Source organism: Fusarium mangiferae, assembly GCF_900044065.1.
Source record: "Fusarium mangiferae strain MRC7560 genome assembly, contig: FMAN_scaffold016, whole genome shotgun sequence".
NCBI classification, from domain to species: Eukaryota; Fungi; Ascomycota; class Sordariomycetes; order Hypocreales; family Nectriaceae; genus Fusarium; species Fusarium mangiferae.
The window spans coordinates 73818-91824 of record NW_024573936.1 but is presented as its reverse complement, the minus strand read 5'-3'; the positions used below and the strand labels follow the sequence as shown (position 1 = coordinate 91824).

Below are 18007 nucleotides of genomic sequence, written 5' to 3'. Positions count from 1 at the left end.
TCCTTTATAATGACCTGTCGCCTGAACTCATAGCTACTAGGTCTTCCCTGTGTCTTTCGTATATGAAGGGTGGAGGCATGTGCCAACAACATACATTTACTGATATATAGATGCTGTGATCCCTATGGCCTAGATGTGTATATACTAGTTGGTTTGCTTTATTGTTGATGTTATTGAAATATTGCAATGTGCTAATGCAGTGACCTGTTAAGAATCTCCGGCCCGATAAGTCGGCTGCGCAAAACAACCTACGGACGGTTCAGTTATCCTGTAGCGTCGTATAATTGTTCTGGCTTGCGGCCATATACATACCGTACCACAAAATAACCATGAATCTTGCGGTTGCGCAGAGCCTTTCTACTCTGCATCAGGAACACTTGATACTCGTCCTTTGGCCATTGTAGCACATTGTTCCACAATAGTAAAGTATATCCTTAAATAATCTGTGAGCATAGAACAGAAAAAAAGCATAAACTCATCATACCTTCCATGTCATTCTCCAATGTCAGCTTGACAAATCGACCGACCTCAGCAAGTCTCGGGTCCTTGGGCCAATCCCCAATTGGAATCTGTAATCGCGCATGGAATCAGCCTTGTAAGAGCACACTGATAAATTGAACGCTCACCTTGTAGTCCACCGTTTTGATGTCCACAAACCCCGCCTCTTCCATCCCCTTCGGCTGCAAGTCATGCACAAAGAATGTTCGACCAATTGCTTTGCCACCTTCTTCATAAAGCTTGTTGCACAGTTTATAGACCTCTTGTTCCTCAGCTGTGCCATCATCGCTGCGAAAATGAATGTCGGCTTCAACGGACTCAACCCAGCCTCCTGGTGTACAAACACGGTAGGCCTGTTGATACAAAGTAGTCCAATCCTGGATGGCGCCAAAGAGATAACGCATATGAACGAAATCAAAAGTGTTATCTTTCCAGGTCCATGTTTCGGTGGCATCATCGATCTCGAAACGCACATTCGGAGGGACCCATTTTGGCTGCGTTGGTGAGAGATCAGTTGCTGTTACTTCTGCTTGGGGGAACTGATCTGCGAAGTCTCTGCAAGTGTGTCAGCGTCGCGTCGCGTAATAGAGCATGTAGTTGTCGTACATTGCCCAGATCCCTAATCGGTTCATTAGCTATGATCAGGAATCAACTCTACACCGACTTACCACTTCCCGTACCAACGTCAAGCGCTTTCTAATCATATATCAACATTTATAATCATTTATACCCAATACGATTCCTCCACATACCTGGACGTCATCTCCGATGGGAGCTAGATATAACTGACCGTCGAGCAGCACCGTCAGGTAATGATGGCTTGAACTTCGATGAGTCGGAGCGCGAAAGATTGAGGATATAGCATCTCACCTGATGTCAACAGACTCTAATTGCTGTTCATCATTCGGAAAAGAATACTCAGTCACGAACTTGTCGCTATGGAACGTGCGACCTTGAATACTTCTGTAGTGGAGGATGCTTGAGGAAACAGAGGCAGTTGAGCTGTCACTAAAAATTGCTATCAGTATGGGCTTATCATGCCGGTAGTAGTAAATCTTACGCGTCTGTTTCAAGCGTCGAGTCGGCGTCATCTCGAACGTCCTTCAGCACGTTAGCATAACTAGCAGCACGGAACATTTCATGCTACCCCACCGCGTCGTCGTCAGCAGCGGGAATGAGTTCGGCCTGCGGAGACGGCGTTGACTTGGGCCCAGAGGCCGGGGATGACGGCCCAGTCGGCGATTTGGTCTTTGGCGACGACATGAAGAAATATCGTAATGCGACGCTGAATCAAAGTTATTGAGAGAGATGTTTTTGACAGTTTAAATTGAGTGGACGTGAGAGGGAGAGGGGAACCCTGGCATGCCAATGACCAGCTGTGCTGACGTTGCATCATGGTGGGCTGAGTAACAGCCATTTTTATCAGATCATATCATGATGATTTGAATAGGTATATTGACATCTGAAGGTGAAAATTCTATAAAGAAGGTATTAGGAATAGTCTGAATGCACAAATCAAGTCGCGTAGATATAGCTGCATCTTCTGCGATGAGAAAGATAGTAAATCCTCGATTGAACTCTATATATTATCTAAAATGTGCAGGAGAACGCGAAACTGAACATGCAAACCTTGAACCAATAAACTATAATATCGAAACATTGATTGGGGATTTCTTCTCTATACCGATTTACATCGTCCCAAGTTCTCTAGTCCCTCTTTATCTACCCGGACTGAAACAAACCCGTGACCCTTCTATAGAATAGTATAGTACAGCCTATAAGACCTCCAAAAACCAGAGGCAGTCCGTACCGAAACCATGTTGAAGGTTGCCAAGGACTTACTAAAGGAATGAATGACCTGTTTGCCAGTTCGAGCGTCTCGGGCGTTTCGTTGGCTCTTGTGCCAGTGAATGACTCAAAAGCCTGAAGCACGATCTGCACAACTTGCTTCGGCTGACTCAGGAATGGTGAATGGCTTGTCTTGAGCTCGGTATAAACCACGCGACCACCCAGCATCCTCACCATCCCGATCTGAGCTCTCTGGACAAGGATAGGCAGCCCCTGATCTTCAACAGTTCCAATGAACCATACAGGCACATCTAACCACCCAGAGTACGAGTACTCCCTGCCTTCAAATAGTGCTTTGAGGCTTTGCGTGGTGAGCATAGAAGTCGCGTGGTCTGCCTCGGCAGGCGGTAGATCGTGGTAGAAGAATTTCTGAGGACGGACTGTGAGATCTGCATATCCAGTCTTGTTGTTGACGCGAAAGAACGGTGGAGTTATGTTGAGAAAGTGGTCCATGAAGGTGAGTCCAGTGAAGCAAAAACCAGTTGCAATGGGGATAATACCGACAACGTGTCCGGTCTCTGGAATCCGTTCGCGGGACGTAGATGGTGATACTGGATTTTGGCCTGATTTGGATGACTCGGCTGGCCTAGAGAAACCTCTGACAGCGCTGTTCCCAACCGTTCCTCCATAGGAATGCGTAATGACAATCACGTCACGGCCCTTTTCTGTTTCCTGCCTGATAGCACCACGGACGGCCTCAACATCGTCTTTGAAGGTCTCCATTGGGTCATCCATTGTTGTTGGAAGTGTGACGGGAATGCATCTCAAATGATGTTGGTTTTGTAGTTGTTCCATTACTTTGCCATAACATGATGGCTTATGCCATGCGCCCGGAACAAAGACCAAGCTTGTTTTACTGGACATATTGTCGAAGTGGTGAGAGGATGAGATAATGATGAGATTTAAATTATCGAGGGAAAAGTAAAAGGAGGATTGTTAAAGAGCGCTGAAGCGGAATATAAGTAAAAAGCGAAGCATGGAGATGGAAAAAATATGGGCTTGGTTAGAAGATGGCGATCACTTGCCTGATTTGGACTGATTGACGAGCGGGCTCAGAGGCAGCGGACTTTATCAACCAATCAAGTCAATGGAGCTAAATGTCAAGTGGGTATCTAAACGATTTACCTCCAATTATAAATCTTCCCTGCTTCTTGCGCGGCTTAAGACTTTCAAAACAGCCCTGGCTTGAATGAGATCAAATTGGTGGATTTCTTTCTACATTGGCTCTGGAAATTAAAAGCCAGATGATACGCAAGCACGATCGTGAAAACTCGAGTCAATATTAGACAGGACTATCTAGTGTATTGCTGAAGATCAGGCGAGAGTAATAGTATATGTTTGGCCTGATGTTGTCTCAACCTCAGTTACTCCCTTTCCATCGATCTCGAAGCTTGAACCATCCGCAACCCTCACCTTCAAAGAATTACCTAGTCTAGATTTGACCTTTGCCTCCACAAGAAGCCCATCTTTCCAGACGATGGACACTTGGAAGCCCCCACGGGCAACAAGCCCAGAAACAGAACCAGTCTTCACCTGGGAGCCCAGTGCAGGCAAGATATGCACAACACCGGCCTGGCTCTGGACCAGAGTCTCCGCCACCGCAGCAACCAGACCAAAATTGCTGTCAATCTGAAATGCCTGACCAGGTTCGATGTTATGAAACAGGTTCGTGGCGGGATGGCGGCCAAGTAGAGTCTGAATGTTGTCATATGCCTTGTCGCCGTTGAGCAATCGAGCATAAAGCGCTGCTGTCCACGCGCGCGACCAGCCAGTGGACGCACCACCCGCAGCGAGTCGAAGTTCGATACTCTTCTGGGCTGCATTCGCAAGGGTTTTGTTGAGAAGAGGGGACATCGCTCTGGCAGGGAAGAGATCCACGAGGTGTGAATAGTGGCGGTGTCCAGGTTCGGCTTCTGTATAGTCTTGACGCCACTCTTGAATCTGACCTCGAGCGCCGATTTCTGTAGGTCGTAAACCATCTCGGTAGTCTTTCACCTTTGAGAGGACCTTATCTGTGCTAAGATCTGTGCCAAGGATGCCCGCTGCCTCGATGACGTTGGAGAAGAATTCGCGCAGTAGAGAGTTGTCCATGGTGATGGAAATATCGAAAGACTCTTTGCTACCAGCCTTTGACCCATCCTTGGGAATAATGAAAACATTCTCGGGGGAAGTGGAAGGTCCAGAGGTCCATTTGCCATCGAATTCAAAGAGGTAGCAGTCAAAAAATGCCGCGATGTCTTTGAATAGCGGCCAAGCCTTTTCTCTCAAAAACGTCTTGTCACCAGTAAATCGGTAATGCTCCATCATGTGCTGAGAAAGCCACAGGTTGCTTGATGGCCAGATGGAATAAGCCGTACCACTATCGTGAGGTGCCGAATCGCCCCAGAGGTCAAGATTATGATGCGACAGATAGCCTGGGCAGCCATACATCTTGGTGGCAACTTCGGACCCTCTATCGCGGCTGCGATACATGAGGTCCCAAAGTGGCCTGAGGGTGTCCGTGAGGTCGGTTGTTTCAGCTAGCCAGTAATTCATCTCCGTGTTGATGTTGACAGTGAACTTACTGCCCCTATTTCATCAGTTAGCCAACCCCAACTAGCTGTTTCTGCATCTTGCTTAATGTAACTGTAGGTGAGGAGGGTAATCTTACCAAGGAGGATTATACATGTCGTTCCAAATACCCTGCAAATTTGCTGGGACTCCTAGGCCAGAACCCCCAGTGTCTCTAGAAGCAGAGACAAGCAGGTGACGGCCAAATTGGAAACTCAGCGTAACAAACTCAGGATCGTCGTCTGGGTTACTCGCGTATGCATTGACTCGTTGATCCGTTGGCAGACTCGAAGTGGCATCATTTGATCCGAGATCGAGGGCTACACGCTGCATCAGGTTCTGGTGGTCTGAGATGGCTTCAGCTTTGAGAGACGTGAACCCGCGCTTCGCTGCATTGTCCAGCTTGTTCGCAAGGCCAGCTTTCCATTGAGACTCGGAACTCCACTGAAAGCTTGTTTCTACATCCAAGAAAAGATCGACGGTGGAGGCGTTTGTGATGTTCAAGACAGACCCGCCTGCCTTTATGGTCCCTGATGTGTAAATCATGGTCAGTCATGTCTAAGGGAGCAATGGTTGTCATTTGGCGTTTCATCAATCTCTACTGCACGTACCATTGTACGGAACAACGCGAAGGCCTGCAGTGAAAGGAATTGCGTCTGCTCCTGAGCCTCCAACATCCATCATGACGTTGTGTTCTCCTTCAGTTGCGATGTTACTAATGACGCCTCTGTCACGCTCAAGGCTCACGCCGATATTCAGTGCACCATGCTTGCTTGCAGTGAACCGCGCAGCAATGACACCAAGTGGAAAGTTGGCTACAACTTCGCGACTATTCTCTTGTCAACTCGGATGAACTGATAGAAACACGAATGCTTCAAGTCGATCGCACTTACGTGTATGTGACTCCATTGATATCGTAGCTAATACCAGTGGTGCCCTCCAGGGTGTCTAGCCATCTCTCGTAGTTTGAGACTTCTTCAGTCTGATGCCCAAAGTCCAAGAGCAGATTTCCCGTCACGCTGTACCACCTGTTCTGTGGGGGTATTCCGTACATGTCGCTGGCCAACCCCGCAGCTCCCGTGTAGTCATTTGCAGTCAACAACTTGCGAGCCTTGGGAAACGCTTCCAAGGAGCCGGGATTGATCCGGTCTTGGAAAGGACCGCTCCATACCGAGTTTTCATTGATGATGATTTTTTCGGAGATGGAACCTTGGACGAGGGCACCCAGTCTGCCGTTGCCGATTGGTAGAGATGACCTGAAATCGCTCCCAGGACTATCATACCAAAGGTGCCGTGAGCCGGAGTAGTTGCTTTTCAAGGCTTCTACCGAGGCGGCAAGGGCAAGAAAGACATTGAAGGAGAGTATATGCATTTTGAATTGATAGCCATGCAAAAGCAAGTTGTGTCGGTTATGTCTAACTTAGAGGTGAAGAGGAATGCAGCAATTAAATAGAAATCAGTAACCGCTTCGTATTGACCGAATCTGGGGTAAAACTATACATTTAACGCAAAACATATTCTTGGGGATGGGATCTACAACATTCCTGGTTCGCAGTCACTAACTAGTTTTGCTTAACATTGCCGGTGAGCCGAAATACAACATATTCGAAAATAGCCGACGGTACTCCGTTTGAATCAGAAATTAAGCGGGTTTGGTCAATTTATCCGTGCCATCGCTGGCCGGCGTGCATCATCGTTGAATGTGGATGTGATCTACAATAATCCTTGCCGCGTGCCGACTAATACTTGTAGTCGACATACTCCTCATGGAATACGAGAAAATAGCCGTCGGAACTGTTTAAGTGGCTAAATTCTCCGAGATCTCATGTTACTGAACTTTCGAAGATACCTGCCTGTTTCAGGAAAACTTGCAGATAGATCATAATGAACTAACTCACTTGCCATAAATTAGGTTTGCTTTATGTGGCAAGTTTGTTTTCATCCCACCTAAGTCATACACCCTTACATTTGTCATTAAGCTAGACAACAATACAGCAGCTTGAAAAAAAGGCGGATGAGGTTCCTCTCATAGTGCCAATGCTAGCTCTACTGGGACAGCAAATAACATTCAAGATACCCCATATTTCACTTATTCGTGGGCCCAAAAAAGAGCCCAAAACAGATACCCGCATGGAGCTGGAGGAAGTGGAGAAGACGGCAACGGCAACGAAAGAATGGATAGTAAATACAACGTAGGAGGGCCGCTACTTATTTATGAACCCCAAAGGCCATAGGAACTCTTGGGCTCATCCCGACCTTGGAGTAGACCCTTCGTTTTACCATCTACTTAAGATCGAGGAATTTGTAAGCAGTCAACAATAGTATGATGCGTTATTATAGGTGTGGGGTTCGATGAATGGGAATGATCGAGGTCTGGATAGAGACAAAGTCTGATATATCATATACATTGATTGGGGCTAACCTGGCAGACGCGTTGGATCACCTCCGCTACCCCGACAAGGCTTGTATCCCACGGATAGATGCAATCTGCATTAATCAAGAAGAAACAAAGGAGCGAAATACCTAGGTACCCGAATGAGAAGCATATACTCACTCGCAAAAAATGTTATTGTATAGCCCGGCCCTTATGCGCGTGGAAGCGGCCATGCTTTGCATACTCTGGTCTGCTTTACTGCTCAAGTTGAATATTCGACTGATGAGGCGTATGGCGACGCCCCGGGAGCTCAATAAATGATGTGGTGGTACCCGAGTGAGCCGTTGCCTCAGAGTAAAGAGACCCGGACATTGACAATAACCTTGCATCAACGGCCATCCTTTCGTGGAGATTGGGGCCTTGCAGCAAATTGCTATCGTTCAGCGGCTATGATACGGCTCCATGGACAAGCATCCGCAATCCAGTTAGTCTTAAGAGAGAAAACAGATTTCGAGCCCGAACCTTTTGAGTTTCCTGTATTTATGGCCTAAAGCTTAACCTTATAGGCAGCAGTTATATCCGTAGTTTAACGGTGCCAGCCATTATGAGATTTTTGAATCTTGCAGGCTGCCCCGGTGCCTCTTTGATAATCGTTCTTCTTATGTTAGCCACCTGCAAATCATGATATTTTATCTGGTGTCGTTGCAGAGCCTCGATGCTTATAAATGGCGGATATAGACATCCCTGTACCTCACATAAGATCCTACGGTGCGAGGATTCATGGGCAACCAGAAGGGAGTGGGTCTCGAACCCCTCTACCGAGCGCCGACACGAAGGCAGGCGACAAGTAAATGCAGAGGATCGGAATTCTTGTCTAAATCTCTCGAGATTATGAAAGCTGACTCCTGTACAACCTGGCAACGATAGTAACTGTCGTATGGTTTGTTGGTAATTATTCAGTAGTGATTTGAGGCTTGTCACTTCAACTATGTCACTGACAGAGTCTATATCGATATTAGCAATTTCTATCTCAGCCTCCTTGGATATACGTACCATCTTCTGGCGATGGCTCTTCAAGATACTGGTTCCGCTCTTGTTCCAAGATTCGCTGAACTACTGCGCCTAAGGATTTGTCCACAAAATGAACTGCCGCCAGTCGTGGATCAAGACAAGGGGGCGCCCCGATATCCGCGCTGTGACAAGTGTCAGACGCTGGATTGAACTTGGCGCAGAGCTCGCTGCATAAGGTCAAGAAATTGGATCCGTGATTAGTCTCGGGAGAATCGCAAGTATCAAGAACATAGTGCACCCAATATTGGCTGGCATACGTATGGAAGGCATGAATGCCACGCAGAACTCTCAGTTGCCGCTTGTGTTCGGGATAATTCGGCGTGAATATTTGCAAACCAGAGACAAGGCAAGCTGCAATTGCTTGTCCATGTGATCTGATGCTGCTAGACTCATCAATGGCCATTATGCTGTCACTGCTTTCTAGATAGCTGCAAATATTAGCATCGGTCTCTAGATAAGGTAGATCAAACTACCTACTCTCTGACAGAAACATGGATAAATGCGAATGTCGAGTCGTATCGCTCCTCTATCAGCGGACTGCACTTATCAAAGAGATATTGGGGCGCTAGTTCGCCAGTATCCGGGTTTCCAGAGCTAAAAGCCAATGCAGATCGGAACTCAGCCTTTCGAAGGGGTCTTTTCGCGAAAGCGATCCACTCAAAAATTAGTTTCATGCGCTCCAGGGACCGCTCGTCAAAATGACTAGTTATATGTGTCAAGATCTTCTCGTAGCTATAACATATGTCAGTTTCCCTGTCACCGGGACATGAACGCCATTCTTACAACTGCTGTAGTGCTCGGGGTAAGGCTTCAGGTGCTGACAAAACCTCCTCTCGCTGCAAAAACATATTGTTTGCCAAGTAATCTAGTACGAGTCGGGCCCAAAGAAACATTCCTCAGAACTATTAGCTCAGACCCCAAGAACATATCAGGGATGGAGGTTACCTTCTGCCCTTTTCGCAATGCGACAACTCAGGTCAGAGATATCGTCAGGAGTAACCTGTAGTTGAGAAAGCTCCGTTTCGAGGAGGGAAAGCCTGTGCCCTGCATACACCTCGATAGCCCTTTCGAGGTGCTTGTTCTCGTTGGAGAGGCACACTCTTTGCGATTGCTTTGCCGTTTTCGTGATTGCAGGAGAAGAGCGACTTGAGAGCATTACTTTGCAGATGGTCGATCCGGATGAAAAGGCGGCAGATACCATCCGTTTCATAAGCTTTGTGACTTTAGACTGGGTCGCTTGATCGCATTCGTCCAGTCCATCTATGACGATGTGGATGTACCTAGTTCGTGACGGGTCAAGTGACGAGGCACGCACAGAATCCAAAATGAGTGCTTCGACGATTTTAGAGCTGGGGACCCTGCTTTTGCGCAGCAACATATCATACACATAATCTATGAGGTCTTTGTCGGAGCGAATGAGTTGCAGAAGAAGACTCTTCAATAGCTTGTCATAGTCCATCGACTCTTCGTAAGCATATGTGCAGAAATGTGACATGACTAGTGATTGTTGAGATGCCTGGAGGAACTGGACAATCTGCGTGGCCAGCACACTCTTCCCACTTCCGGGACGCCCGTGAAGAAGCATGAATGTGGAAGAGGGGTGACATCTTAACCAAGCCTGTATTTCAGACTGGCCTAAGATCCAGCTGCTTGTCCCGACACTGTCAACAGCCTCTGAAGCAATGGCATCAAAGACTTTGGCGCTTATAGAATCATCGACCTTGAGGTAGCTGGTGATTGCAAGGTATTGCCTTACGACCTCTTCGGTCTCTTCTTTAGCCATTCTTTCCACTTGTTCCTGTCTCCAGCTTTCCATTTCTTGCCTGAGTTCCTTTCGCCAGTCTTTTGATTCGGCAATGTTAGTGGCAATAGCCATCTTGTCAACTAGTTCTTCGTGAGCTTTCAAGTCTTGGATGATACCTTCAAAACGCCGTTGGAAACGTCCCCATGATGTAAGAAATAGTAGTCGCCAGGCTGTTCAAGTCAGCTAGTAGTATTATTTGCTGTACATTTAAGAGGAAACTCACAACTCCGGCGAATAAACTGATACGCTTCCTTATGGAATTTTAGAATATCTGAATAAAAGATGGCAAGAGTCTGCTGGATATCTTTGTCGCTATAAAATGCGCGATTGAGCTTCTGGAACCTTTTTAGTGGTTCGGCGATTTGGCAATAGACCTTGATAATTTTCTCAAATCCTTCAATGTAGTCAGAGGAGATCTAATAAGCTATCAGCATCTTGGCCTATACAACTAAAAAATCTTACTTTAAGAACGAGTTTGATTGGAGCCCATATCCACGGCATATATGGAGCCCCGTTGCATAAGACCTCGATTGTTTTAGAGTAATACTCCAAACCCGTGAAAAGAGGTTCAAGTCTCCTCATATTGCGAAGTGATTGGCGAGCCGCAAGTTCATCTTCGACAAGGTGCGCTGCTTTTCGTACATCGTCAAGAGTTGTATCCTGAAGGCTTATGCGATCGCTAGCTGATACCGTGCTTTCTAGATCTTTAAACGCCTTTTCAATAGTGCGTCGGGCTTCCAGATTGATCGTGGGAGCAAGCGGCATGTTGCTGGTCTAGCGGTTTGATAGAACAGCAAGTGGAATTTCGAGAGATTGTTGAATAGCATAGAAAGATTGATTTTGTGGGAATTGAGAATACAGGAAATTTGAGAACGGCAGATATTATTTGAGGGCTGCCATTGACATTCACAAGCCACCGCCAAGTGAGACCTGTTATGAGGCCGTGTGGGGGCTTTGCAGCCGACTCACCTCTTGCTTTGAGTATCTTGGGGTTGAAAATAACAATTACGTTTTACGTGGCGTTGATTGATTGGTTCTAGGTGGCCGGGCCAGGGCCGTTCAATCGCCAACATGGCAGTGCCAACTGCGCATGGGCCCAAGGCAGATTGGCCAGAGCCCAGAGGCTAGTTGATTCGCATAAGGCAGCATAATGTAACAGTCCTATGCCCCCCCCGCCGCCGTCAAACTCATAGAATTAAGGTTATAGATTCGTCGCTTATTAAATTTTTCTATATTGCTTTCTGGCATATTCAGGACCAGAAATGGCCGATTTCACACAACAAGGGTTCCAGTCGACATCCAAAAGGTCGTACAGTGAATATCTAGCCGATAATATTCCAACACAGCCAAGTAATTCTGAGATTCAGCACCAGGATACCAACCTTATCAACAGTTATCCAGAGACTTGGGAGATTGATAGAAGTATACCCGCCTCGGACTTTGCAACACGGACTGGGCAGCCACAACTGCTTCCATATGGGTTCAGTAATACCCCTCTCCAAACTCCCTACATTGGTGGTAACCCTCACTACAACTACGAAGGCGATTACGGGCACCATATTCAGCAGCCATTGGTTCCCCAAACAGCCTTTGCCACGCCCGCTTGCATCTTTCCAAGCGATCCAATGCCTGGAAATCTGCAACAGTATCATGTCATCCACCAGCAAGATGTCTGGATGAATCAGCAAAATCACCAAGCTCTCATAGAACCCCCCCTGAAATTTGAAGCAGTCAGCTACCCCCAGCCTCCTCCCGAGCCAGAACTCATATGCTTTGGCATGGTTTGTCAACCTCATAATACAATAAGCCGTCATACACTAAACAAGCGGCAGATCAAAGGCTTATCTGCCCGATATCGGCCTTCCTTTAACTGTTCTCTTTCTGAGTTTAGCGTTAAGCTTTTAGATGTTGAGAACTTTATTGGCTCTGACGACACTTCAATAGAAGGGAAGCTCAACTACGAATTCACCCACTTGACAAGCGCTCTATTCGGTCAGAGTGAGCTTGTGCTAGAAATCAATTGTTCGACTTTAGATAATCCTTCCAAGCCAGGACCACAGATGCCAGGAAAGCGTATTCCAGGCTACTCGTCACAATGCGCTTTAGACATTATTATTTACGGACCTCCAGATCTATGCCAGGATGTCGGCTCCTTCTTCGAAGAATACGACCTTTATCTACAGGATCCGGTAAACTGTAAGCAAAATGTCAGATACAGTAACCCCCACAGATTATCAGTCAATCCAAGCGATGTTAAGTATACATTTGATTTGGGCAAGTCAACTGCACCATTGGCCACTACAATTGATATCAATGATGATCTGGAGCTACTTGATATCATCTTTTCGCACCAAGATCTTGCAGAAGCGACACAACCAAGATCGATCAGAACACCTTTGCAGCCGTAAGTGGCCAGATACCAGCGCTATAACCGCACTTATCTAATGATCTATAGCCATCAAAAGCAAGCTTTGACATTTCTACTTCAAAGGGAGTGTGGTTGGGCATGGGATGGGTGTCGTACTGACATATGGGAAGTGAGGGATAATGGCCATGAGTCATAGTAAGTCATGCCCTTTCCGTCTGATATTAGCATATTATCAACCGTATCCAGCTTCTACAACACAGTTTCGGGCGCCATGCAAGTTGAACAACCACCTCAGTTTTATGGAGGAATAGTTGCCGATCCAATGGGTTTGGGCAAGACACTCAGTATGATCGCATTGGTAGCATGCGATGTCCGCGCGGAGGACATTGAGCCATCTTCACTTCCCGGTGTAGACATTGAAGTCTCCTCGGGCAAAACACTGATTATTGTTCCTGCACCATGTGAGTTGAAGCCACGCAACACGTAAACTTGATGAATCAGCACTGAGTAGCTAATAGTGATGGGGTCCTGGGAAGAACAGCTTCAGAGGTATGTCACGAGCTAAGCTGAACAATGATTGAGGAGTGCAAAACCTTTAACACGACTGTAGACATTGCTTCCCGAACAGTCTACCATGGCGTTGCCATCATAACCAGTCTCGCTTAAGAGTGGCTTCAGACTTAGATCAAGTAGCGATCGTCTTAACAACATACCACACAGTAATGACAGAATGGAAGAAGGGCAAAGAGACAGACCAATCAATAATCTTCTCAACAAAATGGAAAAGGGTCATTCTCGATGAAGGTACGTCTTACTCTGGTACCCATTTTGTAGGTAAGAAGACTACTGACCCAGCAACAGCTCATTACATTCGAAACACCAACTCGCAACTCTCTCGCGCCATATGCAGTCTTGATTCTGTGTCCAGGTGGGCTGTAACTGGAACACCCATACAAAATAGGCTGTCTGATCTCACGGCTCTATTAAAATTCCTGCGTGTTCACCCATATTCTGAGAAGAGACATTTTGATGCTGACATCTCAAGTCTCTGGAAGTCCGGTAACGCTGAAAAGGCAGTTCAACGGTTAAAGAGGATTGCTAGTTGTCTCCTGCTCCGGCGTCCAAAAGAAGTTATTCAATTACCTCCAATTCATAATCTGCAGCTCCAAGTGGAATTTACGACGGCCGAGCGACAACTGTACGAGGATGTCAGATTGCAAGTACTTTCTCAGCTCAACGACTCAGCTCCCACATCTTTCAAGTCCCTGCAGCCAAATTTCTTCATCAACATTCTGCAGAAGATCGAGGCCATGCGCATGATATGCAACCTCGGTCTTCATTATTATTTGCGACACGAGAAGCCATCCGTCCAGGTATCAGTTGATGATTGGCAATCAGAAGCTCAGAAAGCGTTCAACCTTAGACGCGAAGAGGGCGCCATTCAGTGTCATCTATGTGGTCTAAGCCTCGAAGAAATGGAAAGTCTTGTAGACGAGGGAGTGCAGGTTGGGAATCCCTGGTTCTCCCGATGTCTTGCATTCCTATGTCCGGTCTGTTCTCAAAGTGAGACTAACCGAGAGAACTTCTGTCCTCATAAGCCAAAATGCTGTATCGCCGCGGTCACAACAGGCACCTCATTCTCAGAATTATCTATGAGTATACCAAGTTTTTCTCATGAAATACCCTCCAAGGTAGCAATGTTGCTGTGCGATCTTAGAAAGCAATCTCCAAAAACTAAATGGTACGTCATTTTATATCCTACAATAACCCGACATAACTAAATTCTTCCAGCGTCGTTTTCTCTTCATGGAGGACTACACTCAATGTTATCCAGGCCAGTCTTGATCATGAGTCTATTCCATGTCTGAGATTTGATGGCACTGTTACGCAGAAGGAGAGACACAGCGTTATCGAGAGATTTCGTAATGACCCTCAGATTAGGGTTCTACTGTTAACCTTGACGTGTGGTGCAGTTGGGTTAGCCATTTATGGATCTTTGTCCCTAGGTTGTTACGCTAACGTTCCTGTGAACAGGCTTACATTGACGGAAGCTTCCCGAGCTTATTTAATGGAGCCAAGCTGGTATGTTAATCGGCTTTCGCGTTGATTTGATGACTCACTGCATAATAGGAATCCAACGCTGGAAGACCAGGCGCTGGCAAGAATTCACCGGATTGGACAAACCCAAGAAGTGACTACATTGAGGATGTTTGTGCAAAACTCCTTCGAGGAGGTGAGATTGCGAAAATCGCCGACGATACGTCCCCTAACTAAGAGTGTCACCAGAGAATTATAGAGGCACAAGCCTCAAAACGAGACCTAGCACGGATCCTTCTTAATCCCGCCAATGGTGATGAAAACAGAACCGAGTCTGGTTTGAACCGTTTGGAGGTATGTTGCCTTCGACCTGAATATTGAAGTACTTGCTAATCGATACAAAGTTCCTGCGCCGTTTAGTTTAGATTTCACTTTTCAAATAAGATATAGAATAGAAAGATTTTCATTATGTAATTAGAGAGAATATTCAACTCGGCGGATATAAAACGACTTGCATTGCGATGCATGTTATGAAACTTGTAATTAGACCACGTAGAATTTATTAAGTTTGATCTCGAACTAATGCACGCTTCACTCTACTCCCGCAATAACCATGTTTTTAAGAGGCGTTGAGAGGCGTCGAGCGGCGTTGAATCACAACGCCTTGTCTTTAGGCGCATCATGCTAGCAGCGGGAGCTCCCGTAATCAGTGCCACCACTCCGTAGTTAGAGGTGTAATACAAAGGGTCAAGTCAGACCTCGACGACTGAATTGTGGCCCAAAAGGGCATTGAGTAGCCTTACTACCTTAGTCTTGTTGGACGTCGGGGAGATCCTCCAGTATACACAGATTAGTTAGTTATCTCGGTGATTTTGCGTACCAACATCGTACCACTTTTTAAATGTGTTGGTTACTACGAAGTGTTGTCCCTGAACACGCAGCGCACACGGTGGCGAAAGGTAAATGTGGGTATTGCTAAGTACATCATGCTTATCTTAGTCAATCCGCATTTGGGGCATGTATTGTTAGCTGCCGAGTATTTCCAGTTTCCCGTATCCAGCTCCTTGTTGAGAAAAATACAGGGGTTATCGTTTTCGTTGGCTCTAATCTGGTAGCGTGTCAATAGCGTCCTACTAGCTTGAGTAAAAACACCAAGTCAGGTCTAGCCATTCAATAGTCTTTCAGCTGCCCCTGACTAGAAGTGTTCATTGCAGCCGGAGACATCTGAAAAAGAAATGCTCGGTTGCAATATGCGTGATAAAGCCGCTAAGTAGTGTGGTCTGCTTTGACGTATTTATCTCCTTGTTTTCCTCGATTGTAAAATCTAGACGTTTGGCATTATTTCCTCTTTTTGTGAACTTGGGACATACACGCTCTTTCTCAATTATCAACACCGGTCGTCATACTCAAAATGATCCGCAACACTCTCGTTCTTGCTGCACTCGCAGTCACTGCCATTGCTGGACCTTGCAAACCCACCAGTTCTTCCACTGAGCTTCTGTCGACCACCATCGGGTCGACCGAGACGTCCTACGTCGAGACTTCCGTCACCGAAGCGACATCCTCTTCTGAGAGCACAAGCGTAGCCTCTTCCATCGCCAGCTCGGATGCGACCACTACAGCCGAAACCACCACGACCTCAGGCTCCGCCTCAACCACAGCTCCACCGGATGATAGCTGTGCCCAAAGCCTTGCCTTAAACAATGGCGAGCCTCAGCTCACAGATAAAATTGCAGACTGTCAGGATCTCAATGTAGTCACAGTCAGCTCATATGAAGTGTAGGTAACGTTCACATCAATTAGTAGGCAATCGGCTGACGATTCTCCAGGACTCAGACAGTGTATAAGCGCGGGAATGTTATAATTATCCCTACAAATGCGATTGCCCGTCGTGCCGAGGGCGAGGCCGCAACAACTATCTTTCCTTCTGGAGTCCCAGCTTATGCTACATACTGCGATAGCCCATCAGCGTACTATGAGGCTTGCTCTGAGCTTGGTGTCACTGCCTTCACAACTACAATTCCGGAGCCCACGACTACTGAAGTTATCATTACTAATTAAGGCTTGATAGATCAGTTTTGTGTTCTATAATGATCACATTTCTTTCACATAATTATCGTATATACATAGACATATTTTTATCGCGCCTGCAAAACGGTAGGGAGGCTACTTTAATTTGGATTATACATTTACCTTCCCGGGCTACTTTATCCAACTCTTTTTACAATAGCATTTACTGCATACAAGTGACATCTCGGCGTTGGCAGCTGTGTAGTTGAATAGCTCGATGTCAGCTAATCAGCCGAAGAAAACACCATCCACAATACCCCTCACGCCAAGCAAGCTTCCCTCGACCAACACGATGTTTTCTTTTCTCACCGTCACTTGCTCTGGCTCCAAGTTTAGCCTATATCAATCCTTCGGGTCACCAACTTAGTGCTTAGTAACATTATGCCAGCCATTTGTATTCCAGATTCCAATCCGCCCAACTAACGTGGCATTTTTCGCGTTCTGGACTCTCTGCCAAGCGCGTCTTCTGCACCATACGGTAAGGGACATGGCTCAAAGTGGAACTCTTCCCCAGCAGTCAAGGATCAACCAACAAGAAAAGGTCATTACCTGCCATTTACGGAGGTTTATACGAGTACCTTGAGCACTTGTCATCTGTAGGATGAATGCTTGGTCACAAGACCTACATTCTCACCTGTTTATTAATTCTATCTTTCATTTTAAAAAGTCTTTTACCTCATTTTTCTACACGTGTTAGCCATAGCTTCACTTAACCAATTCTGCACTTAGTTCTCTTGCGGCCTATCCTGTCCTCGATACCTCATTAGTGCTCGTCTCGCAAAACATAATGCGCTACGACCCCCTACTCCTCACTCTTGGCTGCGCCTTCTTTCATGCCAGCCATGCATTCGAGTTTACTGGCCCTGACTCGTCTCAGAAACTTGACCTGACTCAACCTATCACAATCACGTGGGATGCCAACAATGGGCCTTTCAACGAACCAAAGGCTCGCGCACTCGATCTCTGGTTCTATGCCCTCACCAGCGACATCAGTGGCCGGCTTGGCTGGGAACTTGCCACCAATCTCTCGCTCTCTGCAGGATCCTTCAAGTGGAACCCTGAAACAGTCGTCAAAAGCCTCAAAGATAGCGATGTCTCGATCTCAGCAGACGCGGTGCACGCCTTTGAAGCTAGGCTGCTGAATAATTCTGGTAGTCAATTATCATCAGTCGAGAGTGATGTGTACGCCGTTGAAGGCTTTGATTTTATCCGAAATAGTGCTGGCAAGGGTGCGCAAGTCGGGTTTTACACAGCTGCTGTCGCCTTTACTGTGGCATGCTTGGTGCATCTCTGATAAGAGCTTGCCGGAGGAGGGAAAGTCATTTAACGATGGGCATGATAAAAGAGGTAGACTTTCTAGAAATGGCTATGAGGGGCTTGATTCACG

At 46.6% G+C, this 18007-nt stretch overlaps 7 protein-coding genes across 7 annotated transcripts; 3 read left to right on the top strand and 4 right to left on the bottom strand.

The window, feature by feature from the left end:
• Positions 1–4: 4 nt before the first annotated feature.
• Positions 5–1761, bottom strand: FMAN_10860 (uncharacterized protein; the record flags this gene model as incomplete). The annotated part of the gene is made up of 9 exons (XM_041823628.1): positions 5–248; positions 313–433; positions 485–569; positions 627–1051; positions 1105–1117; positions 1251–1363; positions 1429–1506; positions 1559–1599; positions 1646–1761. 9 exons carry the CDS (start codon positions 1759–1761, stop codon positions 5–7), a joined length of 1236 nt encoding a protein of 411 aa, XP_041689189.1.
• Positions 1762–2220: 459 nt separating this feature from the next.
• On the bottom strand, positions 2221–3210 carry FMAN_10861 (uncharacterized protein; the record flags this gene model as incomplete). Its single annotated transcript, XM_041823627.1, has 1 exon — positions 2221–3210. The coding sequence occupies one exon, from the start codon at positions 3208–3210 to the stop codon at positions 2221–2223; it is 990 nt and encodes a 329-aa protein (XP_041689188.1).
• A 450-nt stretch (positions 3211–3660) lies between these two features.
• FMAN_10862 (uncharacterized protein) lies at positions 3661–6268 on the bottom strand (the record flags this gene model as incomplete). Its single annotated transcript, XM_041823626.1, has 4 exons — positions 3661–4915; positions 4997–5426; positions 5508–5725; positions 5790–6268. The coding sequence occupies 4 exons, from the start codon at positions 6266–6268 to the stop codon at positions 3661–3663; spliced, it is 2382 nt and encodes a 793-aa protein (XP_041689187.1).
• A 1575-nt stretch (positions 6269–7843) lies between these two features.
• FMAN_10863 (uncharacterized protein) lies at positions 7844–10910 on the bottom strand (the record flags this gene model as incomplete). Its single annotated transcript, XM_041823625.1, has 7 exons — positions 7844–8274; positions 8324–8769; positions 8819–9073; positions 9125–9236; positions 9287–10315; positions 10369–10561; positions 10608–10910. 7 exons carry the CDS (start codon positions 10908–10910, stop codon positions 7844–7846), a joined length of 2769 nt encoding a protein of 922 aa, XP_041689186.1.
• A 497-nt stretch (positions 10911–11407) lies between these two features.
• FMAN_10864 (uncharacterized protein) lies at positions 11408–14975 on the top strand (the record flags this gene model as incomplete). The annotated part of the gene is made up of 10 exons (XM_041823624.1): positions 11408–12549; positions 12601–12708; positions 12760–12974; positions 13032–13062; positions 13124–13317; positions 13375–14254; positions 14305–14595; positions 14644–14746; positions 14800–14904; positions 14955–14975. The coding sequence occupies 10 exons, from the start codon at positions 11408–11410 to the stop codon at positions 14973–14975; spliced, it is 3090 nt and encodes a 1029-aa protein (XP_041689185.1).
• Positions 14976–15961: 986 nt separating this feature from the next.
• FMAN_10865 (uncharacterized protein) lies at positions 15962–16611 on the top strand (the record flags this gene model as incomplete). Its single annotated transcript, XM_041823622.1, has 2 exons — positions 15962–16329; positions 16380–16611. 2 exons carry the CDS (start codon positions 15962–15964, stop codon positions 16609–16611), a joined length of 600 nt encoding a protein of 199 aa, XP_041689184.1.
• Positions 16612–17407: 796 nt separating this feature from the next.
• Positions 17408–17914, top strand: FMAN_10866 (uncharacterized protein; the record flags this gene model as incomplete). The annotated part of the gene is made up of 1 exon (XM_041823621.1): positions 17408–17914. One exon carries the CDS (start codon positions 17408–17410, stop codon positions 17912–17914), a length of 507 nt encoding a protein of 168 aa, XP_041689183.1.
• Between the last annotated feature and the right edge of the window lie 93 nt (positions 17915–18007).